The following is a 20,840-nucleotide window of genomic DNA, read 5'->3' as shown; positions in this document are numbered from 1 at the left end:
CAAAGTTCCTCAGACTGTGGAAGAAGAAGGTTCAACTTGGCCTTCAGATGAAGCTGCCAGATGCTACAAACATATGAGTGAAGCAGAGAAAATTTTCCTTTCTGATTGGTTAGAAGGGTCAGCTTCACTCACAGTGAGAAGGGAATAACTGCATTGCTGTCAGATTGTTCAGTGTTCTGGGTGACAGTATCTCTACAATTTAAAATGATTTTAGGGATCTTTCCTACCACAAAAATATTGGAAACTGTATACAGTAAGCACAATTGTGTCCCCTTCCGATGACTATGAGGCGTTTTGAGAAGAAGAATTATGGTGTCATTTGAATAATTGATGATGGAAGCCCACATTTTCTTTATGCATGTTAGGTTAACACACACACACACACACACACACACACACACACACACACACACACACACACACACACACACACACATACACACACACACACACACACACACACACACACACACACACACACACACTCAATGTGACCAAATATTATTTTATGACTTCAGGATACTGAAAAGTCGCTCCAGTTCACGCATTTGACCATGGTAAACTGGAACTTACAGTAGGTCAAAGATCGGAGTATTTCGTCCAAATAAATAAAGTAAATTTCAGTTTAACTGTATTAATTTGAATGTAAACTCATCCAAATGCCTTGAGAGCTACAGACAGCCTTTGAAGCGTACTCTGCTGTTGTCATTGGTCAGACAGCTGCTGACAAATAGTGGGAGGTTCCCGGAAAAGTCGCTAACCGGAAAGGAAGGCCGGAGCCCAAGAAGAAGAAGAAGAAGACAGCCGCTGCCGATGAGACCAGCGAAAGAAAATCTACAGTAAGTCAAACAACTTGAACTGATGAAAGATTTGTGAAAGAGGAACTTCGAACGAGTTGATGGAATTGAAGACAATGTTGTTGTTAACTGCAATTGACTGAATTTACCGTCAGATACCTTCTGTCACATTTTGCTCGACCGATCAGCAAAGTACAGGTTCAGATGAAATGTCCCTCAGACTGGCTCGAGTGAGAGGATGGGGGTTCTTAGCTCTGTGAGACCACAGTCAATGACCGCAAAGCGTTAGTACAGATATTAATAGGAAGTATATGACATGGGGCTGGGCCAGCAGCAAACAGAATATCAAGACTGAGTCTCAGTGTTTGACAAATGTCAAACAGCTGACGACGGTGTGCGGCCGAGAAATGGAAAGTTGTCTAATGACGTTTCAGCAGTTGGCCATAGCTGCTACACATAGCTAAGGCTAATGCTATCGGGATTCAAGTTTCCTCTCTAGAGCTTTGCGGTAGACGATAAAGTAAATATCTGCAGTTACGGTGTTGGCGCCCCTTTTGTTAGTGAAATGTAAAGTGTAACTACCAGTCAGTGATGGGCTGCCTGGATGATAGCGCTTGTTAACTTGAGCCGGCTAACATAGCTAACTAACTATCCTTTAGTACACTTATTAGCTAGTTACAATAGCTACACTATGGTCAGCTACGGCCCTGTGCACTATTAACTTTAGTGTAATGTATTTTTTTACGTTGTACTTTACGGTGCAAGTTTACTGGGGAAATAATTAGCTAAACATTTTGGACAAACTTGTTTTATGTAAGGAAATCTCAGTTGAAATTTTGAGAAGTAGTTGACCGTTAGATGGTTTGACAGCATCAATTTTACACGGTTGTCTTGAGGGTTTAACTCAGACAGTTATCCAAGGCAGTTTATTTAGTTCACAGATTGTCACTGACAGGGCCCTAAATACCAGCAGGATTGTAGCTTCAGACGTGCCATAAATGTGTTATTACTGTGGACAACACGAGGGTGTTGTGCACAGTCTCTGGTGCATTTAACATCCAATACATTTCCGTGCCTGTATCTTCATAGCACTTGTTTATGACCTAATAAGCATAAACGTTTGTGGACCTCAGCTTTTTATGGTATATGGACCTTGTCCTATTGAGGTGTCACATCTTGACAAGCCAGCACTTAAAGAAGAACTTAATTTATTCTTTACACAATTTTTTAATTTATGTTTTTGTTTAATTAGACAGCCCTCCCTCAGGCTACATTTCAGCACTGTCTGAAGTAGCAGGTCAGTACTTTTAAGCTGACAGTTAGGTGTGTTTTGTCAAAATTATTAACAATACATACTCAAACTTACGTGAAATATGCACTCACTTTGTTTATTTCTGCAAAAGAAAGCAGATTCTGTCGCTTTAGTTTCGATACTTTACCAGGCTACTAGCAAAATATAAAGAGGACAAAGGGTGTTTTTTGTGTCTTGATGAATTGTAAAGGAATAGAATTAGTTTTTACTTTTACTTTAGTCCAACAATCATGAAGACCAGTATTTCTACTCATACTTTCCTGCAAATAATTTTAAGCCCTTCACAACACAACGCCTTTACTTAAGGATTTAGGGCCTAGCTCATATGGTGAGCAGTCATTTATTTAACTTAAGAACTACTTTTGTTCATTTATGTCTGTGTTGGTAAGTGTTTTTAAACTGATTTGTTATTTTAAAAATTTTGACTTGTGAGTTTTCACTGGGTGGAGCAAATTTGGTTGTGTTTGCTCACTGAGCTATTTACACAGACGTGATGACAAATCGAAGTGCCTGTGATTTCCTTTTGGCCTCACTAACTGCTAGTGATGAGTATGCTTTTTGCATTTCTTGTTTAATGTGAGCACATTCCCATCCAAACGGTCACTCTTTGAAAATCCATTCTTTAGCTTTTCTTGGATCACAAGCGTTCCTGTTTCAACTGTAGGCCTTGGATACGTTGTTTCACTGTGCATGGAAGTTTCTATTTCCAGACAAGAGTCTGATCTCTAAACATAATGTTGTTGTTGAGGCAGATCCTCATTATCAGACAACATCGGTCCTTCCAGGACCCCACCCTTCAAATGAACTGAAAAGCACTAGTCCCCGCTTGTTTTCTGGTAACTGTTATATTGATGCCAACTGGAAATGTTGTTAATTAACTATTTAAAAATAATGTTTAACTATTCTTTTTCTTTTGTTTTTATTCATGTTGTGACCATAGGTATATGTACACAGGACCTGAATAGCTTGTAAACAAAGATGTGGTAATACATAAAAAGAACAAACAAGTAGCTTTTCTCCTTCTTTATTTAATGGTTGCAAGCATTAGGCCTAAACTGCACTGAATGGATGAGAAACTTTGTCTAAATATTCATGCTATAATTGGACACTTGTTACCAGAAGGCCACCACACACATAACACAGTACATTGCGCTATCAAATGCCTTTTCTTAGAAACTGTTGAGAAGAAATGAGATCTGATCCTTTTGCTGAATTTGTTTGCTATATTGACATATAGTTATTAATGATTAGTATTACAATCATTAGTTCACTGTGGGAGAGTAAAACAAATGCTTTGATAAAGAGAAAATATTCATAGAAATTTAGTTTTTCTTTAAACTTTGATAGTACATTTGAATATAAATGGGTTTTTCTTATCCACACAGGAATTTAATTTGTACACATGTTCTCCTATTTAAATATTCAATTCACTGTAATCTCTGATAAATACTTGAATATTGTGCTTGCAGCAGAGCATACAGAAGGCCATAGTGAATTTTTCATAGGCTCTCACTTTAATTCACTTCATCTTCTTGGCATCTTCATCTTCATCATCTTTTCCTCCCCTTTACCATGACCTATGTCCCTCTCTCTCTCTCTCTCTCTCTCTCTCTCTCTCTCTATCTCTTTCCCTCTTTCTCTTTCTCTCTCTCTGACCCACTTTCCTGCGGAGGTCTTCGGAGCCCATTAGGAATGCTATCAAAACATCAGTCATAGGCTGCTTAAGATGTACGCAGCTCTGTCTCAAAAAGAACCTCTGATTACATGCTAGTACCTTTGTCACAGTACGCTGTGCATCGGCATTGGTCTAAGTGTTTTGGCACTAAAATGTTGCTGCATCATCAGTCAGTAAGGAGGAATGAGTTTTCTGTGTTTTGTTTTTGGTTGTATTCACTGCATTCCTACTGTGTGAATGGCTGAAAATAGCAGACACAAAAACAAGTAACTGTCCTGATAAAAAAAAAAAAAAAAAATCTTCCTAAGGACATTTTTTTTTCTCTTTCCTTATGCAGACCTTTTAAACCATTAGTGTTCCTGAGCCACCATAAGTTATAATTAGCAAAATTATCTGTGTAATAAAAACCAGCTCATTTTCAAATGCAAACTTGTTACTTTCCAGTTCAAACAAATTGTTTCCCCCTAAAAATTTAGTTCTTCTGCACATTTTCTTTCATTTTGCATCTATCTCTTCCTTTTTGCATCCTCTAGTTAGGAATGTAAACAGGTGGGAGCTCTGTGTTGCTGCTTGTAATCAAATGAGCACAGACTGAATGTTTGACCCAGTGAACAGAGGGCCTTTATTCATTCTCCAACTCACATGTACTGCTTTGAAGGATTCCCTCTGCTCTTTTAAGCCTTGTCAGTTAGTTAAAAAGTTCAACAAGATCTTTGATGCTGTTTACATGATGTCTGTTGCAGCTGAATAGAGGGATACCTCTATGTGCCTTCTTGAAACTTGTTTTAGTAGTAATCAGATTTCGCAGTGGCTTATTTTTAACCATATCACATGCAATGCTGCTGTGTCATAACAAACTTATTTTTTATGTTTGAGTAAAATTCCAAAACAATGAAGGAAGTGACATATATTTGTTTTTTATTTGCGATTTTCTGTGATAGTGAATGATAAAATTAAATTGAACATCATGTGGTTATTTTTCTTCAAACTATGGCCAGCAGCCAAAAAATGAGTTAATATAGTGAATGTCTGTATCAAAATGTATAAATTGTAAAATTAAATGCATGTTGTGAATATTTTACATACGTGAGAGTCATGATCTTCTGTCACATGCTGAAGATTAAGCCAGGCTCAGAGGGGGGCTAAGAAAAAGTGTAGCACAACTTAAGCTTGGTGAACTGTCACCATTGGTGTTTACTTTGTTTCCCCTTAACCTTTTCCGTTTTACTTGTCTTCTAGAAATAGTTATGTGTTTTCAGTATGCAATGTGTGTCTGCATTGATTTGTTGTATTAGCCACAATGATGCTATCCCACGTTTTAACATGCTCCAGCAGCAAAATGTCTGCTGCAATCTTCACTTCTTGTTTTAAACTGAGTTGTGTTTCCTGTCGTTTGACCAAGCAGAAGCTGGCTGACCTCATGTGTATCACCCAAATGCAAAAAGATTAGGCAAGATTTCAGACTCTCAAAGCAGCCCAGAGTCAAGCAAACAATTGTAGTATTGCTATGTCATTATTTCTTAAAGGCTAAGTGGTGTCACTTTTAAATGGATATTTTATTGTAAGTTTATTATCTGAAGTCAGTATATAGTAACTGTCATAGAGAACTAAACACTATGTGGTCATGGCTTCAAACTGTAGCCAGACATGTCAAGAAATGAGTCATGGGAACAAATGTGTTGTGGGCTTATGCTAATTATCATATTTGAACAACATTTGTTTTATATGTTTATGCTGCTACTTCAGTAGATTTGTATCATTACATTTAGAGTTCTCTGGACCAACAGATTTATTTCGTGTATTATTTTTACCAGTTAAGCCAAAGTACAACTTTTATTATATGCTGTATACTGCACCTTGCTTAAATATAACTTTCAAACCCATCCGTGGGAGCAAGAGAGAAAAGTTTTTAAATGAGAATTCAAGTGTTCTAGCACATGTTTAGTGTAAACATGGGCAAATTATAATTACTTTATCTGAAGGCCTGGTCCCAGAGTGAGCAAGTTTTTGTGTCAGTAGATTCATTTTCTGACAATCATTCTTGCTAAAACATAAACGTTATTGCCCATAAATTGTGTTTATGCACTTTATTTTACTCGGCTAACATCTCTCAACTAAAAAGGTTTTGCTTAGATGTGACTTCTCTGTGCTGCACATTGTTTTTTTTTTTGTTTGTTTTTTTTTTATCAGAATGATGCATGTGCAGAGTTTGACACAGAGTCCCTATATACTACATGTATATATTTACTAAGCTTAAATAAATTTACTAACTTAAATAAGTCTGATATGTAGGTTAATAAATTTCAGCCCAGATAGAATGAGAATGCCTGTCGTGTTTTGGTAATTTAAACTGTGAACATGTGGATTGTAACAATTTGGCTGCCAGAGTGTTCCAATATGGTAGTTTCCAAGTCTAATTTCAGTTGTCGGTATATCTTTTTTCAGTTCCACCGGTGAGGTCACCTCTTCCCCTGTGTCATCTACCTGAACTTGCCCTTGTCTACTTTAGCCTCTTCAGCCTGGACCAGTCCTAATACCAGGCCTACCATCAATTGGACTTCTTCCCTCTTTCTCCCAGTCTCCAACACTGCACACACTATGGCAGGGCGAGGCGGACCAGCACGGACCAACGGCACTGCATCAAGCAACAAAATCTGCCAGTTTAAGCTAGTGCTGTTGGGGGAATCAGCAGTGGGAAAGTCTAGCTTGGTACTGCGCTTTGTCAAAGGCCAGTTCCACGAATACCAGGAGAGCACAATCGGAGGTGAGAGTTTCTTTTTTGTTTTTCACAATTGTCTTCATGGTGAGTCATGTATTATTGAAATCACAGCTACATATGGCCTAAGCACATTTATTAGACTAACTTCACAGTTTTAATCCGATGTTTTTGAAGGAATTAAACTTAATTTGACGTACTTTGGCAGTACACAGAAAGTGCTTGTTTGCAGGTCTAAATCTTTTTTTTTTTTGCTAGAACCTGTGCAGGAAAGGTGGCAGAATCTGTTCTTTTCCAGCTGATCACCTGACCGCCAAGCCACAAAGCTCCTCACAGGAGCAAGGCAGACATTTTTATTCATTTTGCAGAAAGTAATGATTTAAATTGAACTGAAAATAACTTTTGTTTACAGCAAGTTGCTTGCTGTAAATACCAAAAGAAATGGTGTGGTAACACGAAGCAGGGAGGAATTGAGATAGAGGAGATTTCCTCTCTCTCTGATTAAAGAGTTTTACTTAGTTTTACAGCTAAAATTTGTTGCCATTATGAATGTATTATAAGTAGTCAAAGTGGTACTGTTAAATGTCTTTGTTTTTTTGCATTTTGACTTCAGCTTCAGGGCTACAGAATTAAGATTTTAACTGGGAGGTTTGAAGTGCAAATTCTCAGTGCTGCTGGAAAAATAACAGCGACCGGTTACATGTGTAGCTGCTGATTTCAAGATAGTTGTTCATTATTTCATTTACTATACTCAAATATTCAGTGAGCTTGTTCCTGTACAATGTGATGTCTTTGTCAACAAGCTCAGTTTAACAGGATTTTAATTCTATTATAAAAATTGAATACTAAAAATTCATTACTAGTACTAAGAATTTAGTAGTGGTTTCTTATATTTACATTCATCATTACTCAGCATTGCAGCTAACAATTCATTGAGTGCTCTTTGCAAAGCCGATATATGGTATTTCAAATCTTTTCTATGTGTTGCAATGTTTGACATGTCACTGCTCCTTGATCCGTGCATCTTCATGCATGTATGTGCGTCCCATCCACATTTATGTACAACATAAATAAAATTGGGCCCCAATTATGTTCAAGTTTCATAAATAAATCATAATTTCGATAATCCTTATACAGATAATAAAACCTACAATAAACCGCCTCTACTCACCTGTAAATGCCTATAAGTCTGCAACTTGGATTAGCTTTAGTTATATGTATTGTTGATCTCTGTACAACAGGGATTGAAAAACTAATCAGGCAGACAAACTGATCCAGTGGTTGACATATTTCTTTATATTTCTTTATTTGTTTTAGTCCTAGCCCAGCGATAGATATCTCTCTGTCTCTGTCTCTCGCTCTCTGTGTCTCTCTCTGTGTCTCTCTCTGTCTCTCTCTCTTTCTCTCTGTCTCTCTGTCTTTGTGTCTCTCAAACTGTCTGTCTTTCTCTCAGTCTCTCTCTCTCTCTCTGTCTCTCTCTCTCTAGATATAAACATGCATGCATGTTTTGTTTAACATTTACACTAACGTTGACTGCTTTAATGCTATGAACTAAATGAATGATTTAATAGGAGCAGAGCTTGTTTTGTTATTTAATTTTTCTGTTATCTTAAACCAAGATTTTTTTTTTTATCTGCAAAGTTTCTGATATCTTGTGAGTAATAGGGGGTAAGGACATACGGACAGGATGCTAAGTTGCTTACATCAACCAAAGACTCACAAGAAGTCAGCATTTTTAATTCTTCTGAACTGTGAGCTGCATGCCTGGTGAAACATTATAAAGTTTTAAAGTATGTGCTACACTAGTGAGTGCTCAGTTTCCTCTGTCATGTGAGAGTCAGCTGACTAAGCAAGATGAATGCAGTTGTCTCCTGCTGCCATTAATAAACTTAATGTGCACCTTGTTTTTTCAGTGATAGTATTATTTTCCTTTTCTCTTTACTTTGTTTCTAGCAGTACCAGCTGCAACAATGATGATATGTCCCTTTTTAGATGTGGTCATTTAATTTCAGTTTGCTGTGCCTTCTTTAATAACTTCTTTTACACATGAGGTTTCTAAAAAAACCTATCAAACAAAATGTTTTTTTTTTCCCCCTCAACAGCTGCTTTCCTCACACAGACTGTCTGTTTGGATGATACAACGGTGAAGTTTGAGATCTGGGACACTGCAGGGCAGGAACGGTATCACAGCTTGGCACCCATGTACTACAGAGGAGCCCAAGCCGCCATTGTGGTCTACGATATCACCAACACAGTAAGTTACATGAACTGTGGGATCACACCATGCAAGACCCTCAGACCTTTGCTCTATTAATGTATGAATCAGTGATTTAAATTTCAAGAGAACACAATTGTTATGTTTGTTGTATTTTCTTTTTTTTTTTCTTTTTTTTTTTCAGGATACATTTACACGTGCAAAGAACTGGGTTAAGGAGCTCCAGCGACAAGCCAGTCCAAATATTGTTATTGCACTGGCAGGGAACAAAGCAGACCTGGCCAACAAGAGAACTGTAGACTTCCAGGTAAAGAGGATGTTTTACAGTCTGACATTAAAAATTTCTTCCAGAAAAAAAAATATACAGTGCCAAATAGATATGTTTTCTTTCTCTCTTTAGGAAGCACAAGCATATGCAGACGATAACAGTTTGCTGTTCATGGAGACATCAGCCAAGACTGCCATGAATGTCAATGAGATTTTTATGGCTATAGGTAAGAGATCCTAATCATTAACAAAGGCACATTTCACATGGAGCTCCAGCAATTATTTAAATTAAAGTTTCAGTTAATAATTACTTTGTTTCCAAGTCTTTAATGTATCCATTTCCTCAAATGTGTACATTGTCTTTTTTTATTAGAGTAAATTAGATTTGATGAAACACTTTTGTAATACAAATTTTATATTTTTTGTGGCCTTAATGTTGAGAATTTATTTTATCTCTATCCCCCAAAAAAGCCAAGAAGCTCCCTAAGAATGAGCCTCAGGTTGGAGCAGGCCCTGGAGGACGAGCCAGAGGTGGCGTGGACCTGCAGGAAGCTGCCCCACAGGGTAGAAGTGGCCAATGCTGTGGGGGTGGAAATTAACTAAAACAATGAGTCAGCTGATCCAACCAGTCCTCAGCTTTGATCAACCCAACCAGATGTCCCACTGGTCAACCCAAACCATGGTCGGACCAACTACTTTAAGAGAAACGCAGCACCAATTAACTGTTTGGCAAATGAGAGAGCACTGGCCAGTACCCTTCCAGACCCCCACTGATGGTTCCAACTGATGGACCAAAAGACCAAGAAATCAACCCACAGGCTTATTTACAGAATAATGTTTTAACCCCAGGACCTGCAATCCATGACCTCTCTATTGATAATGGACCCTTGAAGTCACCTTAGGGGAAACAACATTCAGCTCCTAGAAGAAGGAAGAAAATAAGATCACTCATTAACAATGGCCAATGTGCTCACTTTTGTTTCTGTATTTGTGTAAGGGGTGGGGGGGTAAAAAAACAACAGGAAGGAATCTAAACAGGTTAATTGACCCAGTCCTTTCTCTTCTACCCACTGCTTTCTCACGCACCACACATTTTTTAAGTATTTTGATCATGATCTCATGACGCTGATACAACTAAGCTCTAGGTGCATGCAGCAGTCCTTTACTTCTGTCTTGTTCCAGGCTGTCTTCTTGAAAAAGACTGAGAGAAGGGGTGCAAGAGGAGAACAGGAATGGACAGATATTTCCTTCTTGATAGAGCTGTGTAGATTGAAATATTACATTCTTATCACTTTTGTTATTACTCTAACCTCTTTTGAGGTTTTCCAAGTCCATTATCAATTTAAAAACCTACAGTTAAAGTTTAACAACCATCCACCCATGTTGTCAATCCATATACAGTAACTAGAACTTTATTAATATTGTCACCCATATGTAATTTTAACATTAACCTTTTTGAATCATCAGTGTAAAATGACAATACAAAAAGCAAGAATTGTTTTCCTGACCAAAATCACAACTGTATATTGAAAAAATATTGCTGGATTTGTTTAAGACTTCAAGTTTATAATCAGTCAGTAGTTATTATCAAAACAATATCTTCCCAGTCTCTACATGATGTTTTTGTCAACCTTATTTTGTGATGGACTTTTTTTTTTTAATGTCTTAATTCTTTTCTGAAGATTTATGGTATTAAATGCACTGGTTCTGTCTCATCATCTCTGTGAAAAGATATGTTAACTTTAGCTTCCTTTCCTGATTCTGTTCTATCATTATTTTTATTCTTCATATCAGAGACGGATTCCTTACAGAAGTGTTGTCATTTTGTTATTGCATTAACAGCCCTAGCTGCCCAGCAGCCAGGTAGGGGATAAGTGGTGTCATGAGTAGAGAAGGAGGGGAAACAAAAGAAATGTAATTTTACAAATAAACAAAGGCAAGGTATGAGGTATGAATGGTTGTTTAATCATTTCATCTTGTACAAATTTTAACAATTATCAAGTTTAGTCATATTTGAAACTAGTGAGAACTACTGAAACCATTATTATTTTCTTTTAATATTTAATCGGGCATTACATATAATTGAGTCAGCAGTGACTTTGTACAGCCTGTCACAAGTTGACCTTGTTGACAGTCCTCAGTTCTTAGAATAATCCTCCTTATTACTATAAACATGATTATAAAAATGCTATACTAAATGTAATGGATTAGTGGCAGGCTGGTTGTTAAATTAAGGGTGAGCACAGGTTTACGTGTCTTTTTCTTGTGTATTTTTTCCTTGAGCTTACTAAAGGCTTACTAAAGGTGTGTATAATTTGGGGTAAACATAAAAACCCCTTACTGAACGAATTTTAAGGCCTTTAAATATTGTTCTTTGAAAAACTACATTACCCATTAACATTGCCAAAGGACCACTTTGCTGCTTTCAAATGCACTTGGTGTGTTTGTGCTGCTGCATGTGCTACAATTAAAACACTGAGCAGATTGAAGACATATATGAGAGTTGTTTGTCCTGCATGATAAAAGTCATTTAATGAAACTTACTGATACGTATATTGTTAAACAGAATATGCAATAATGATAAACTTCTACTACATTGCACTGTTAATACCCATATTTATACCTTTAAAGAATGTAATTTATCTGTTATTCCCGATGACTAATGCGGCGACGTGCTGTCTATCAGTAACTACTTGAGAATAATTAATAGTCTCTATGACGTAATTTGTGATTTTCTTCCGGTTGCTTGTAATACAGCGCGCTGATAGTTTTAATTTGAAATCTTAACCGGAAGTTCTGCAAAGCTGTCACCTGATGCCAACGGGACGAGTACAAGCGCATCTAAGTATCAGGTAATATGTTTCTACACTGACCTCCAGCGGTCACATTCTACATCTACACCACTACCTCTTCTAGAAGGCAGGACCATACATTTTAACTTTAACTACACGCTGTTAGTATTTCAGCGCACACGCAACATGCTAAATAAAACTTCAAAGCCAATAGTTGCGCTACATGTATATATCTTTGGTAGCTGGACAAAGTCACCACAGGAAGCAGGAAAATCCCAGTTTCTTTCGTAGTGGGCACGTAATTGCTCACTTTGAAGCAAGTAATCCATACTATAAGATACGGTTTTACACTACTGGTTTGTTATACGCCTAACAACAATAGCGTGGCCCTATAGTTCTTTTTTGATGACAAAACGGTGAAAATATTTGTATTTATATATACTGTTAGGTCCTCTTTAATTAAAAATTACGACCTCCCTTGAAGGCAGCGTATGAGCTAAGCGGAGCTGAGGAAGAGTGCAGTAGCTTGGATATGTCGGACCCGGCGGCGCAGGCCTTGCAATCCCGACATCTCCAAGCCCAGTCTACTGGGTCAGCTGGGTCCAGTACTACTGCGACAAGTTCTGGGTCAGGGAATAGTGATCCTGCTAGGCCGGGACTTAGCCAGCAACAACGTGCAAGCCAGAAGAAAGCCCAAGTCAGAGCTTTCCCACGGGCGAAAAAGCTTGAGAAACTTGGCGTATTCTCTGCATGCAAGGTAGCTAGCACAGCTAGCCAAAGTTCACCACAAAGCATTTTCCGGATAGTGTTAGCATTTAACTGCGTGAAATAGCAAATGTTAGCATAGTCAGCGCTCAAACAAAACCATAAAGAAAATATTTAATGTACCGATGTTTGTGTTAAAATTTGGGGCTTTTAGCCAGACACTATTCCGGATAAGTCTAACATTAACGTTATTATTTTTCCAGTAAATCTTAGCTAATAATGAATGCACCGCCTGTCCTGTTTATTCTTGCATTGACGCAACTCCTTAAAACGTTTTGTTTTTATCTGTATTACATTTGGCATATTTGTATTATTCTCAGGCTAGTGACACATGCAAGTGCAATGGATGGAAAAACCCAAATCCACCATCAGCCCCTCGTATGGACCTGCAGCAGCAAGCAGCCAGCCTGAGCGAGCCGTGCCGCAGCTGTGGACATGCTCTGGGTACAAAGCCTTTTCTATGAGATTATTAATTTTTACTTATTTTTATTTTTTGCACCTTATATATTAGGCATGGATTTTTTTTTTTAATTAATAATTTGTTCACAGCTGACCATGTGTCCCACTTGGAGAATGTGTCTGAGGATGAGATTAACAGACTGCTGGGGATGGTGGTGGATGTAGAGAACCTTTTTATGTCTGTGCATAAAGAGGAGGACACTGATACCAAACAGGTCTATTTCTACCTTTTCAAGGTAAGCTATGTGTACGAGAAAGATGAAATCCAATAATGTTCAACTTGTGCCATTGTCCCACGCGTCACAGTTCGATAGTAAAATTGTTCATTTCTGTTTCTTCTCCTTTAGCTGCTGAGGAAATGCATTCTGCAGATGAGTCAGCCAGTTGTAGAGGGGTCCCTTGGAAGTCCACCTTTTGAAAAGCCCAACATTGAGCAGGTGAGCAAGAAACCACAAGCATTATGATGACCTTCATCATACCTGGAAGAAACCGTAGGTGTGACACTAGGTGGTGAACCTTTGTGCAGCATATTTGTCAAATGGTTTTAAACACAAACTCATTTGTGCAGGGATGGTGCCCATGCACTTCACATTCATGTTAATCTTTTATTTCTCAATCTCTCTTTCTCCAAAAGGGGGTTTTGAATTTTGTTCAGTATAAGTTCAGCCACCTGGCAACAAAGGAAAGGCAGACCATGTTTGAACTGTCAAAGATGTTCCTCTTGTGCCTGAATTATTGGAAGCTGGAGACACCAACGCAGTATCGTCAGCGCCCTCAGAAAGATGATGGGACAGCTTACAAAGTGGACTACACAAGGTGTGTGCCTGTGTAACCATATGAGCAACATTTTTTTACTGTTCCTAACCAGTCATCAGGCTGGTAAGGGCTTTTATTTGTTAAATTTCTCAGCTGAATGCTGTTAGTACAGTTAGTACAGTAGCAGTGTTTTTCTTTCTGACACACAGGTGGCTTTGCTACTGCCACGTCCCCCAGAGTAATGACAGCCTACCACGCTATGAAACAACACAGGTGTTCGGTCGCAGCTTGCTCAAGTCCATCTTCACCGTGACCCGACGCCAGCTGCTGGAGAAGTTCAGAGTGGAGAAGGATAAACTGCTACCAGAGAAACGCACACTTATCCTCACACATTTCCCCAAGTAAGGGCTGAGAAATATTGTATGTGTGACTGAAGGTTAATTATTAACCCTCATGATTAGCTTCAGTGGCTCATCTCTTTTTACCCCATTCCTTGGAGTTGGTGCTACTTTTAAATTAGGTGGGGACAAAAGCATTATGGTCCCTTAAATTCATTTGCTATAATGCTTGCACGATCAGAATCTGTGTTGGGAAAGGTCATATTTGTATCAGCTCATTGTGGAGTTATGTTTGTACACACGAATAATGAGAAATTTAATGACTGTGTGAAACCTGTCTGCATTTGTTACATTTGTTCATGTGTATCCTCAGGTTTCTGTCCATGCTGGAGGAAGAAATCTATGGCGAGAATTCACCAATCTGGGAGGCTGACTTTACTATGCCTGCTTCAGATGGCACACAGCTGGGACATCAGACAGGTCAATTACATTGTACTTGCTATTGGGTTGAAATGTTCTCACCTTTGTGATTATGTCTTATTAGTATATAACTCAGTTTTTTTCTCTATTCTTTTTCCACTAATGACTAGCACATAGTTCAGTGGGCTTTAATGACAGAAAAGAAATACAACAGCACTTCATGTGACACATTTTTCATATCATCTTCTGGCAAAAGAAAACATGACATTTTACATTATAGGAAAGATGAGAACAACAATAATTCATTATGATCAGAACCAGAGTCAGTTCAGGATGTATAAAAAATAAATCTCATAGATGTGCAGACTGTATAAGGATGTTACTTTACCCTTTTTATACTCTATTCGGACTAAATTCATAAAAGGAAAATGTAATTGGAGCTAAAATCATTTTATTGTGGTTGACACATCAAGATTTTAAAATGCCTTAACATTGTTTCCTTTTGTTTTTTTGAAATGTTTGATATGTTTTCTTTTGTGTTTTGCAACTCAGGGCCACTATAAGAAGTAAAAACCTGTTCTAGATTGCATTATGACTATAAATATCTTGGTGTAGTAGTAAATATAGTAAATGAACAAGTGTGAGTTTTGGCTGTTGCCACAGTTTGTAATTATTCACATTGGTGTGTGTTCATTGCAGTGATCAGTCCTGCTGCTGTGTCAGCCTCTCCTGCTCTGTCTAAAGGTCTGAGCAGCATCTCCTCTCTGAGCAGCAGCGACACTGGAGGTGCAGAGCCCCTCACAGGTCTGTAAGCACTGCTCTGTGTCTCCTCTCCACTGTTAGTTATCTCCTCAAAGTATTAAATGAATTTCATCTGTTTTTTATTAGAGGCATATCTATAGCAACCAACACACAACTGTTAGTATTGAAAATTTGAAAGTAAGATTGATTACTGATGGAAAAATACACTGAGGAGTTCGAGATCATTCTTTGCCATGTCCCTTGATTGCTTTGATCTGACAAATGTTGCCGTCTGATCAGGAGAGAAACGTAAACTACCTGAGGCGTTGACCCTGGAGGATGCTAAGCGTATTCGTGTGATGGGAGACATTCCCATGGAGATGGTCAATGAAGTAATGATGACAATCACTGACCCTGCTGCTATGCTCGGACCAGAGGTACATCCTTTAACACAGGACATTTGTTGAGGTTAAAGGAGTGGTGATGTTTTGCTAATTAGGCCTGTAGTTCTCACAGATTAAGTTTATATTGCTAGACTAACCTACTGACACCAAATGCTGCCCGAGATGAGACCGCCAGACTGGAGGAGAGGCGAGGTATCATAGAGTTCCACGTCATTGGAAACTCACTTTCCCAGAAATCCAACAAGAAAATCCTTATGTGGCTAGTCGGCCTGCAGAATGTCTTCTCTCATCAGTTGCCTCGCATGCCCAAAGAGTACATCACACGACTGGTGTTTGACCCGTGAGTAGATGCTCTCATTCCACGTGGCTTTCGGGTGCCTGCGTGTTGTCCTGACCTCTCCAATTTTTTACAGGAAACACAAGACTCTAGCCCTTATCAAAGATGGCCGCGTCATTGGAGGCATCTGTTTTAGGATGTTTCCAACTCAGGGCTTCACAGAGATTGTTTTCTGTGCTGTCACATCCAATGAGCAAGTTAAGGTATGTGCTATGTGTTAACACTTTCATTAGTTGTTGTCTCTACTAGCTTGTACTTTTTATTTTTATTTTATTTTTATTTTTTTAAATACTGCCACATCTTTTATCCTGTTTCCTCTCTGGTGTTTTGCTTATTAGGGCTATGGTACCCACCTGATGAACCATCTCAAGGAGTACCACATCAAACACAACATCCTCTATTTCCTCACTTACGCTGACGAGTATGCCATTGGCTACTTCAAGAAGCAGGTACTGCAGGCATTTGCTCTGCCCTTGCCCTCTCCCCCTCTCCCACTAGCTCCCCTTTTTCAATTTGTTCTGTTCTCCCAGGGCTTCTCCAAAGACATCAAAGTGCCCAAGAGTCGTTACCTTGGATACATCAAAGACTATGAAGGAGCGACCCTCATGGAGTGTGAGCTGAACCCGAGAATCCCCTACACGGAGCTCTCTCACATCATTAAAAGACAGAAAGAGGTGTGTGTGAGGCTGTATTGATAAAGCAGGCCTGTCTTCTGAGCAGAAGTTGTAATTTTAATATCTCACAAAGATGAAATTGGTTAAATCAGGTCATTAAGAAGCTGATTGAGAGGAAACAAAGCCAGATCAGGAAGGTTTACCCTGGCCTCACCTGCTTCAAAGAGGGAGTGCGACAGATCCCAGTGGAGAGCATCCCTGGCATAAGTAAGTGTTTTATTCGTGTACAATCAAAACAAATATTTTGGAATTTGTCCTTGTTATGCAACTTTTTTTTTTTCTTCCAGGAGAGACAGGCTGGAAGCCCAGTAACAAGGACAAAGGGTAAAAACAAAACAAAATCATGTACACATTTTATATCTGTGTTGCTGTGTTTAGATGCCAAACATGTTTCTTTGTAGGAGCAAAGTCTCTCTTCACTTGTTTGTGTTTATTTAGTCATTTTCTTTTAGTTTGCGCTCATAAAGTTGTAAAACTGAAACATGCTCGTGTCACATTACTTTACCCACTAGTTCAGGTTGGGTTTCCTTTGTAGGTAGACTGCTATCAGTACTCGAAAAGGAGATGGTCGAGTAACAAAGAACCAAATTGGGGGGTAAAAGACGACCCAGAAGTAGTCGACTAACTTGTGCAATTTCTTTTCACCTATGAGATTCAGCATAGAGGCTTATCTGGAAGATGGTTTATTTAAGTAAAGAAAGACCAAACAAAGGGTTATTAAAAAAAAGAGATTATTACACATAACCTAAAAGCTTTTTACTGTTTACCTATATTTATTTAATATTTTACTATATTTTATCCATGTATCATCTGACATTTTTTGTAGGAAAGAGGTGAAGGACCCTGACGTGTTGTACAACATGCTGAAGAATCTCCTGGCCCAGATAAAAGTAAGTCAGCTGTCAACATCAGACAGGAACACACGGACACGCACACACACGCTAGGACTAACCAGGACTTTCATATGTCTTTAACAGACTCATCCTGATGCCTGGCCCTTCATGGAACCTGTGAAGAAATCGGAGGCTCCAGATTACTACGAAATCATCCGCTTTCCCATTGGTTCTGTTTAATTAAACAAATTATTTTTCTTTTCCATTTATTTCTCTTTATATCTCACAGGTCATTTGTCATTAGTTAAATTTGAATAAGTTGTTCGTTTTTTTTCTGTCCCCGCAGACCTAAAGACCATGACAGAGCGACTTAAGAACAAATACTATGTGACCAAGAAGCTTTTTATTGCCGACCTGCAGCGAATCATCACCAACTGTCGGGAGTACAACCCTCCAGACAGCGAGTACTGCAAGTGTGCCAACACTCTGGAGAAGTTCTTCTACTTCAAATTAAAAGATGGAGGCCTGATTGAGAAATGAAGTTGTCCAAAGCAGATCACTAGCAATGGTCGTATTTGAGTTATTTAAAGGGTATGTACACGCCTGACAGATTTTTACATTGGAACTGTTGAACACGAACAAACATGACTTTGTGGCAATATCGGAGCTAGTTGAGAATTACGAAGTGTCAAAATGGCATTACCCTTTCCCCTTAAAGTTAGCTTTTGTCATTTTTGGGTTTTCAGTAATCACACTGGTTTAGTAAAACTAAATAAACATGTTTTCATTAAGTGAACCAAAGTTATAGGTCCAAGTTATAACAATGACACTCTTTGTACCATTATCAATATTTTTTCTGACATTTACTGACATCTGTTCATTCCAGTTTGCTTGTCACTCAAGCAGGTGTTTTTGGTAGTGTAGAGTTCCTCACTGAAAACTGGACCTCGGGACCTAAAGCCACGTTGCCTTGTGTTACTGACAGACACTTGAACATCCCAGCCATTTTTATGCATATATTGATAAATGTTCTTTCAAAAAAGAAACCCCTAAGATACATGATGATGAGCAGTTGAATTTATTGAATCCATACATTTGGGAAAATGAATCCAGTACAGTTGTTAGCTGTTTATAAAGTGCAAATCTTGAACATGTGCTGGTTTGAGCTCTACAAAATAAAGATTTTGGTTTTTGTTATTAGAGTTAACATTAAAAATGTTTTGGTGTTTCTGGGCCACATGAAGGCAATTACCATGGATCTAGAAACATTTACATTTTTCTTTACATTAAACAAGTTGATGATGAAAACAACACCACAAATGAACCAATAGTAAAAGTAATTGTTTGCTGCAGCCCTACTCTTGAATAGTGAGAAACACTACAGGACTGGGTGACATACTGGATATCATATAATTTCCAGCACAGTTGTTGCCTTTAAGAAAACAGTGGTTTTCACATGTTGACAACATAGTATAGTATACACGTATATTTAAACAGTTAAAGTTTATGCACCATTGTCCACTGGAAAGGTTTCATGCCAGGCCATTTAGGATGAGGTCACATGTTAGTGTAGCTTTTGCCATGTTTAAAGGTGATACTGTATTTCTTGGCTTTGATTTGCTCTGTAGTAGTCACTTCCACACATATGCTAAATAGTCTGTTTAGTGTACAGCCACATTTTTTGTGGTGGTGTCACAGGTTCACTGGATAGTTTGTGGTGTTGAGATCCAAACATGGTGGAGAAGTCCTCATAGTGACTTTCTGGGCTTTTGGAAAGAAATGTCATCACACAGGACACAAATAGCAGTAGGTGTAAATGCATGGCACTAATTATAATAAATTATGTTTTTTCTTTTGTTGTTGCTGTTTTTGTTTGTTTGTTTTTTAAACTGTGTTGTAAACATTATAATGAGTTGCTGGAATCTTTTCTTTGTTCAAAGATTAGTGTCCAGCGATCAGTGTCAAACATTGTGCTTCCACTTCTTTTATGGGAAGTAACTGTCGACTGCTGGTTGAGCCTGCTTGTTGAATGTTTCATTGGGGGGTGTGTGTGTGGGTGTGTGGGTGTGTGTGTGTGTGTGTGTGTGTGTGTGGGTGTGTGTGTGTGTATTTGAACTTGAATCACGACTAGCTTTGAATTACTGAAGTGATGTCAATGCTGCATTATTCAGGGTTGTCAGTTGCATACTTCTCCTTCAATCTACCTATGCTGCATTTCGGAATTTCTTAAAAGGTCAGTTTGAGTGAATTTTCCACCTGTTTGGCTACTGGATGGCTACTATTATGGTATAAATGCCATTTACTGTAAATGTAATACATGACAATAAATTTTTATTAAGTATTCTAAAAAGTGTTGTTGGTTCCTAAGCTGTGAGGAGACTTCAATCACCAGTGACAAAGATAAACACAATCTGGGATAAAATTGAGTCACTTAATTCCAGAAGTGCATCAAGCATTTATTGGTCATTTTAAAATTAACAAAATGAAATCTTGAGTTCTGCCTGTATAATCTTGTTTAAATTATTGAAAAGACAAAGTCTGGTTATGCTCCTTTTGTGCTGGCAATAAATGCATTGCATAATATTTTATAGATGTATCTTCTGTATTTTTATACTTTTTATTTGGTTTTCCTTTTACTAAGCTTTTTAGGTGCTTGTGCCCAGTTTATTTTCAACAGTGAATTCTAAGAGAGTTATTATAGGCATGTTTTATTATTTTTGCTAATTTTGTTCATTAAATGTGGTTTGTACATACTGAGTTTAGACTTTGGGATGCTGTCTGTAATGTAAATAAACAAAATACAAATTATTTGCAATGATTTAAAAGAGAACAATGTCAAATGTTAAAACTGAAGAAAACATATTAAAAATGTATGCTCATTTTGAATTTAATGCCAGCCACACATTACAAAAGGAAACAAAAAGAGATGACAATAGAACTGTTGCCACTGTGTTGCATCACCTCTTCTTTTATCAACTCTGTGTTTGGAAACTGAGGAGAATATTGCCTTAAACTTGAATGCAAAATTTTCTTTCCTATTTTGCTTGGTACAGTGTTTCAGCTGCCCAACAATTCAGTCTCTTTTGTCGTATTTCTGATCAGTTTAGCTCTCATACTCCTTAGCCCCACTGTTGCTATACTTGCAGAATGCAGTTTGGCATTGTGTGTTGCTGAAATAAGCAAGGCCAGCGCTGAAAAGACATTGTATGGCAGTGTATGTTGCACAAAAACACATCATTCAGCATCAACGGTGCTTTCACAGCAAGTTAACTGTGTTCATTAATGCAGCCCCAGCTTATGCACTGTGTGGATCTAATAAGTCCGGTGGTCCTCATTTTT

The 20,840-nt window shown here is 38.1% G+C and overlaps 2 protein-coding genes across 2 annotated transcripts; both read left to right on the top strand.

The window, feature by feature from the left end:
- The first annotated feature begins 711 nt into the window (after positions 1-711).
- rab5c (RAB5C, member RAS oncogene family) lies at positions 712-9,987 on the top strand. Its single transcript, XM_067477627.1, has 6 exons — positions 712-839; positions 6,230-6,548; positions 8,603-8,754; positions 8,900-9,022; positions 9,116-9,209; positions 9,454-9,987. The coding sequence occupies exons 2-6, from the start codon at positions 6,383-6,385 to the stop codon at positions 9,579-9,581; spliced, it is 663 nt and encodes a 220-aa protein (XP_067333728.1). The 5' UTR covers positions 712-839; positions 6,230-6,382; the 3' UTR covers positions 9,582-9,987.
- A 2,275-nt stretch (positions 9,988-12,262) lies between these two features.
- Positions 12,263-19,851, top strand: kat2a (K(lysine) acetyltransferase 2A). Its single transcript, XM_067476937.1, has 18 exons — positions 12,263-12,531; positions 12,860-12,983; positions 13,089-13,234; positions 13,346-13,435; positions 13,633-13,814; positions 13,964-14,155; positions 14,466-14,572; positions 15,212-15,316; positions 15,554-15,690; positions 15,789-15,997; positions 16,071-16,197; positions 16,333-16,443; positions 16,525-16,668; positions 16,761-16,875; positions 16,956-16,992; positions 17,495-17,558; positions 17,646-17,730; positions 17,848-19,851. Exons 1-18 carry the CDS (start codon positions 12,307-12,309, stop codon positions 18,039-18,041), a joined length of 2,394 nt encoding a protein of 797 aa, XP_067333038.1. The 5' UTR covers positions 12,263-12,306; the 3' UTR covers positions 18,042-19,851.
- The last annotated feature ends 989 nt before the right edge of the window (positions 19,852-20,840 follow it).

The sequence above is a fragment of the Channa argus genome, chromosome 15, assembly GCF_033026475.1.
Source record: "Channa argus isolate prfri chromosome 15, Channa argus male v1.0, whole genome shotgun sequence".
Taxonomy (NCBI): Eukaryota; Metazoa; Chordata; class Actinopteri; order Anabantiformes; family Channidae; genus Channa; species Channa argus.
The sequence above is the reverse complement of the archived record's forward strand: the minus strand, read 5'-3'. Positions and strand labels throughout refer to the sequence as shown.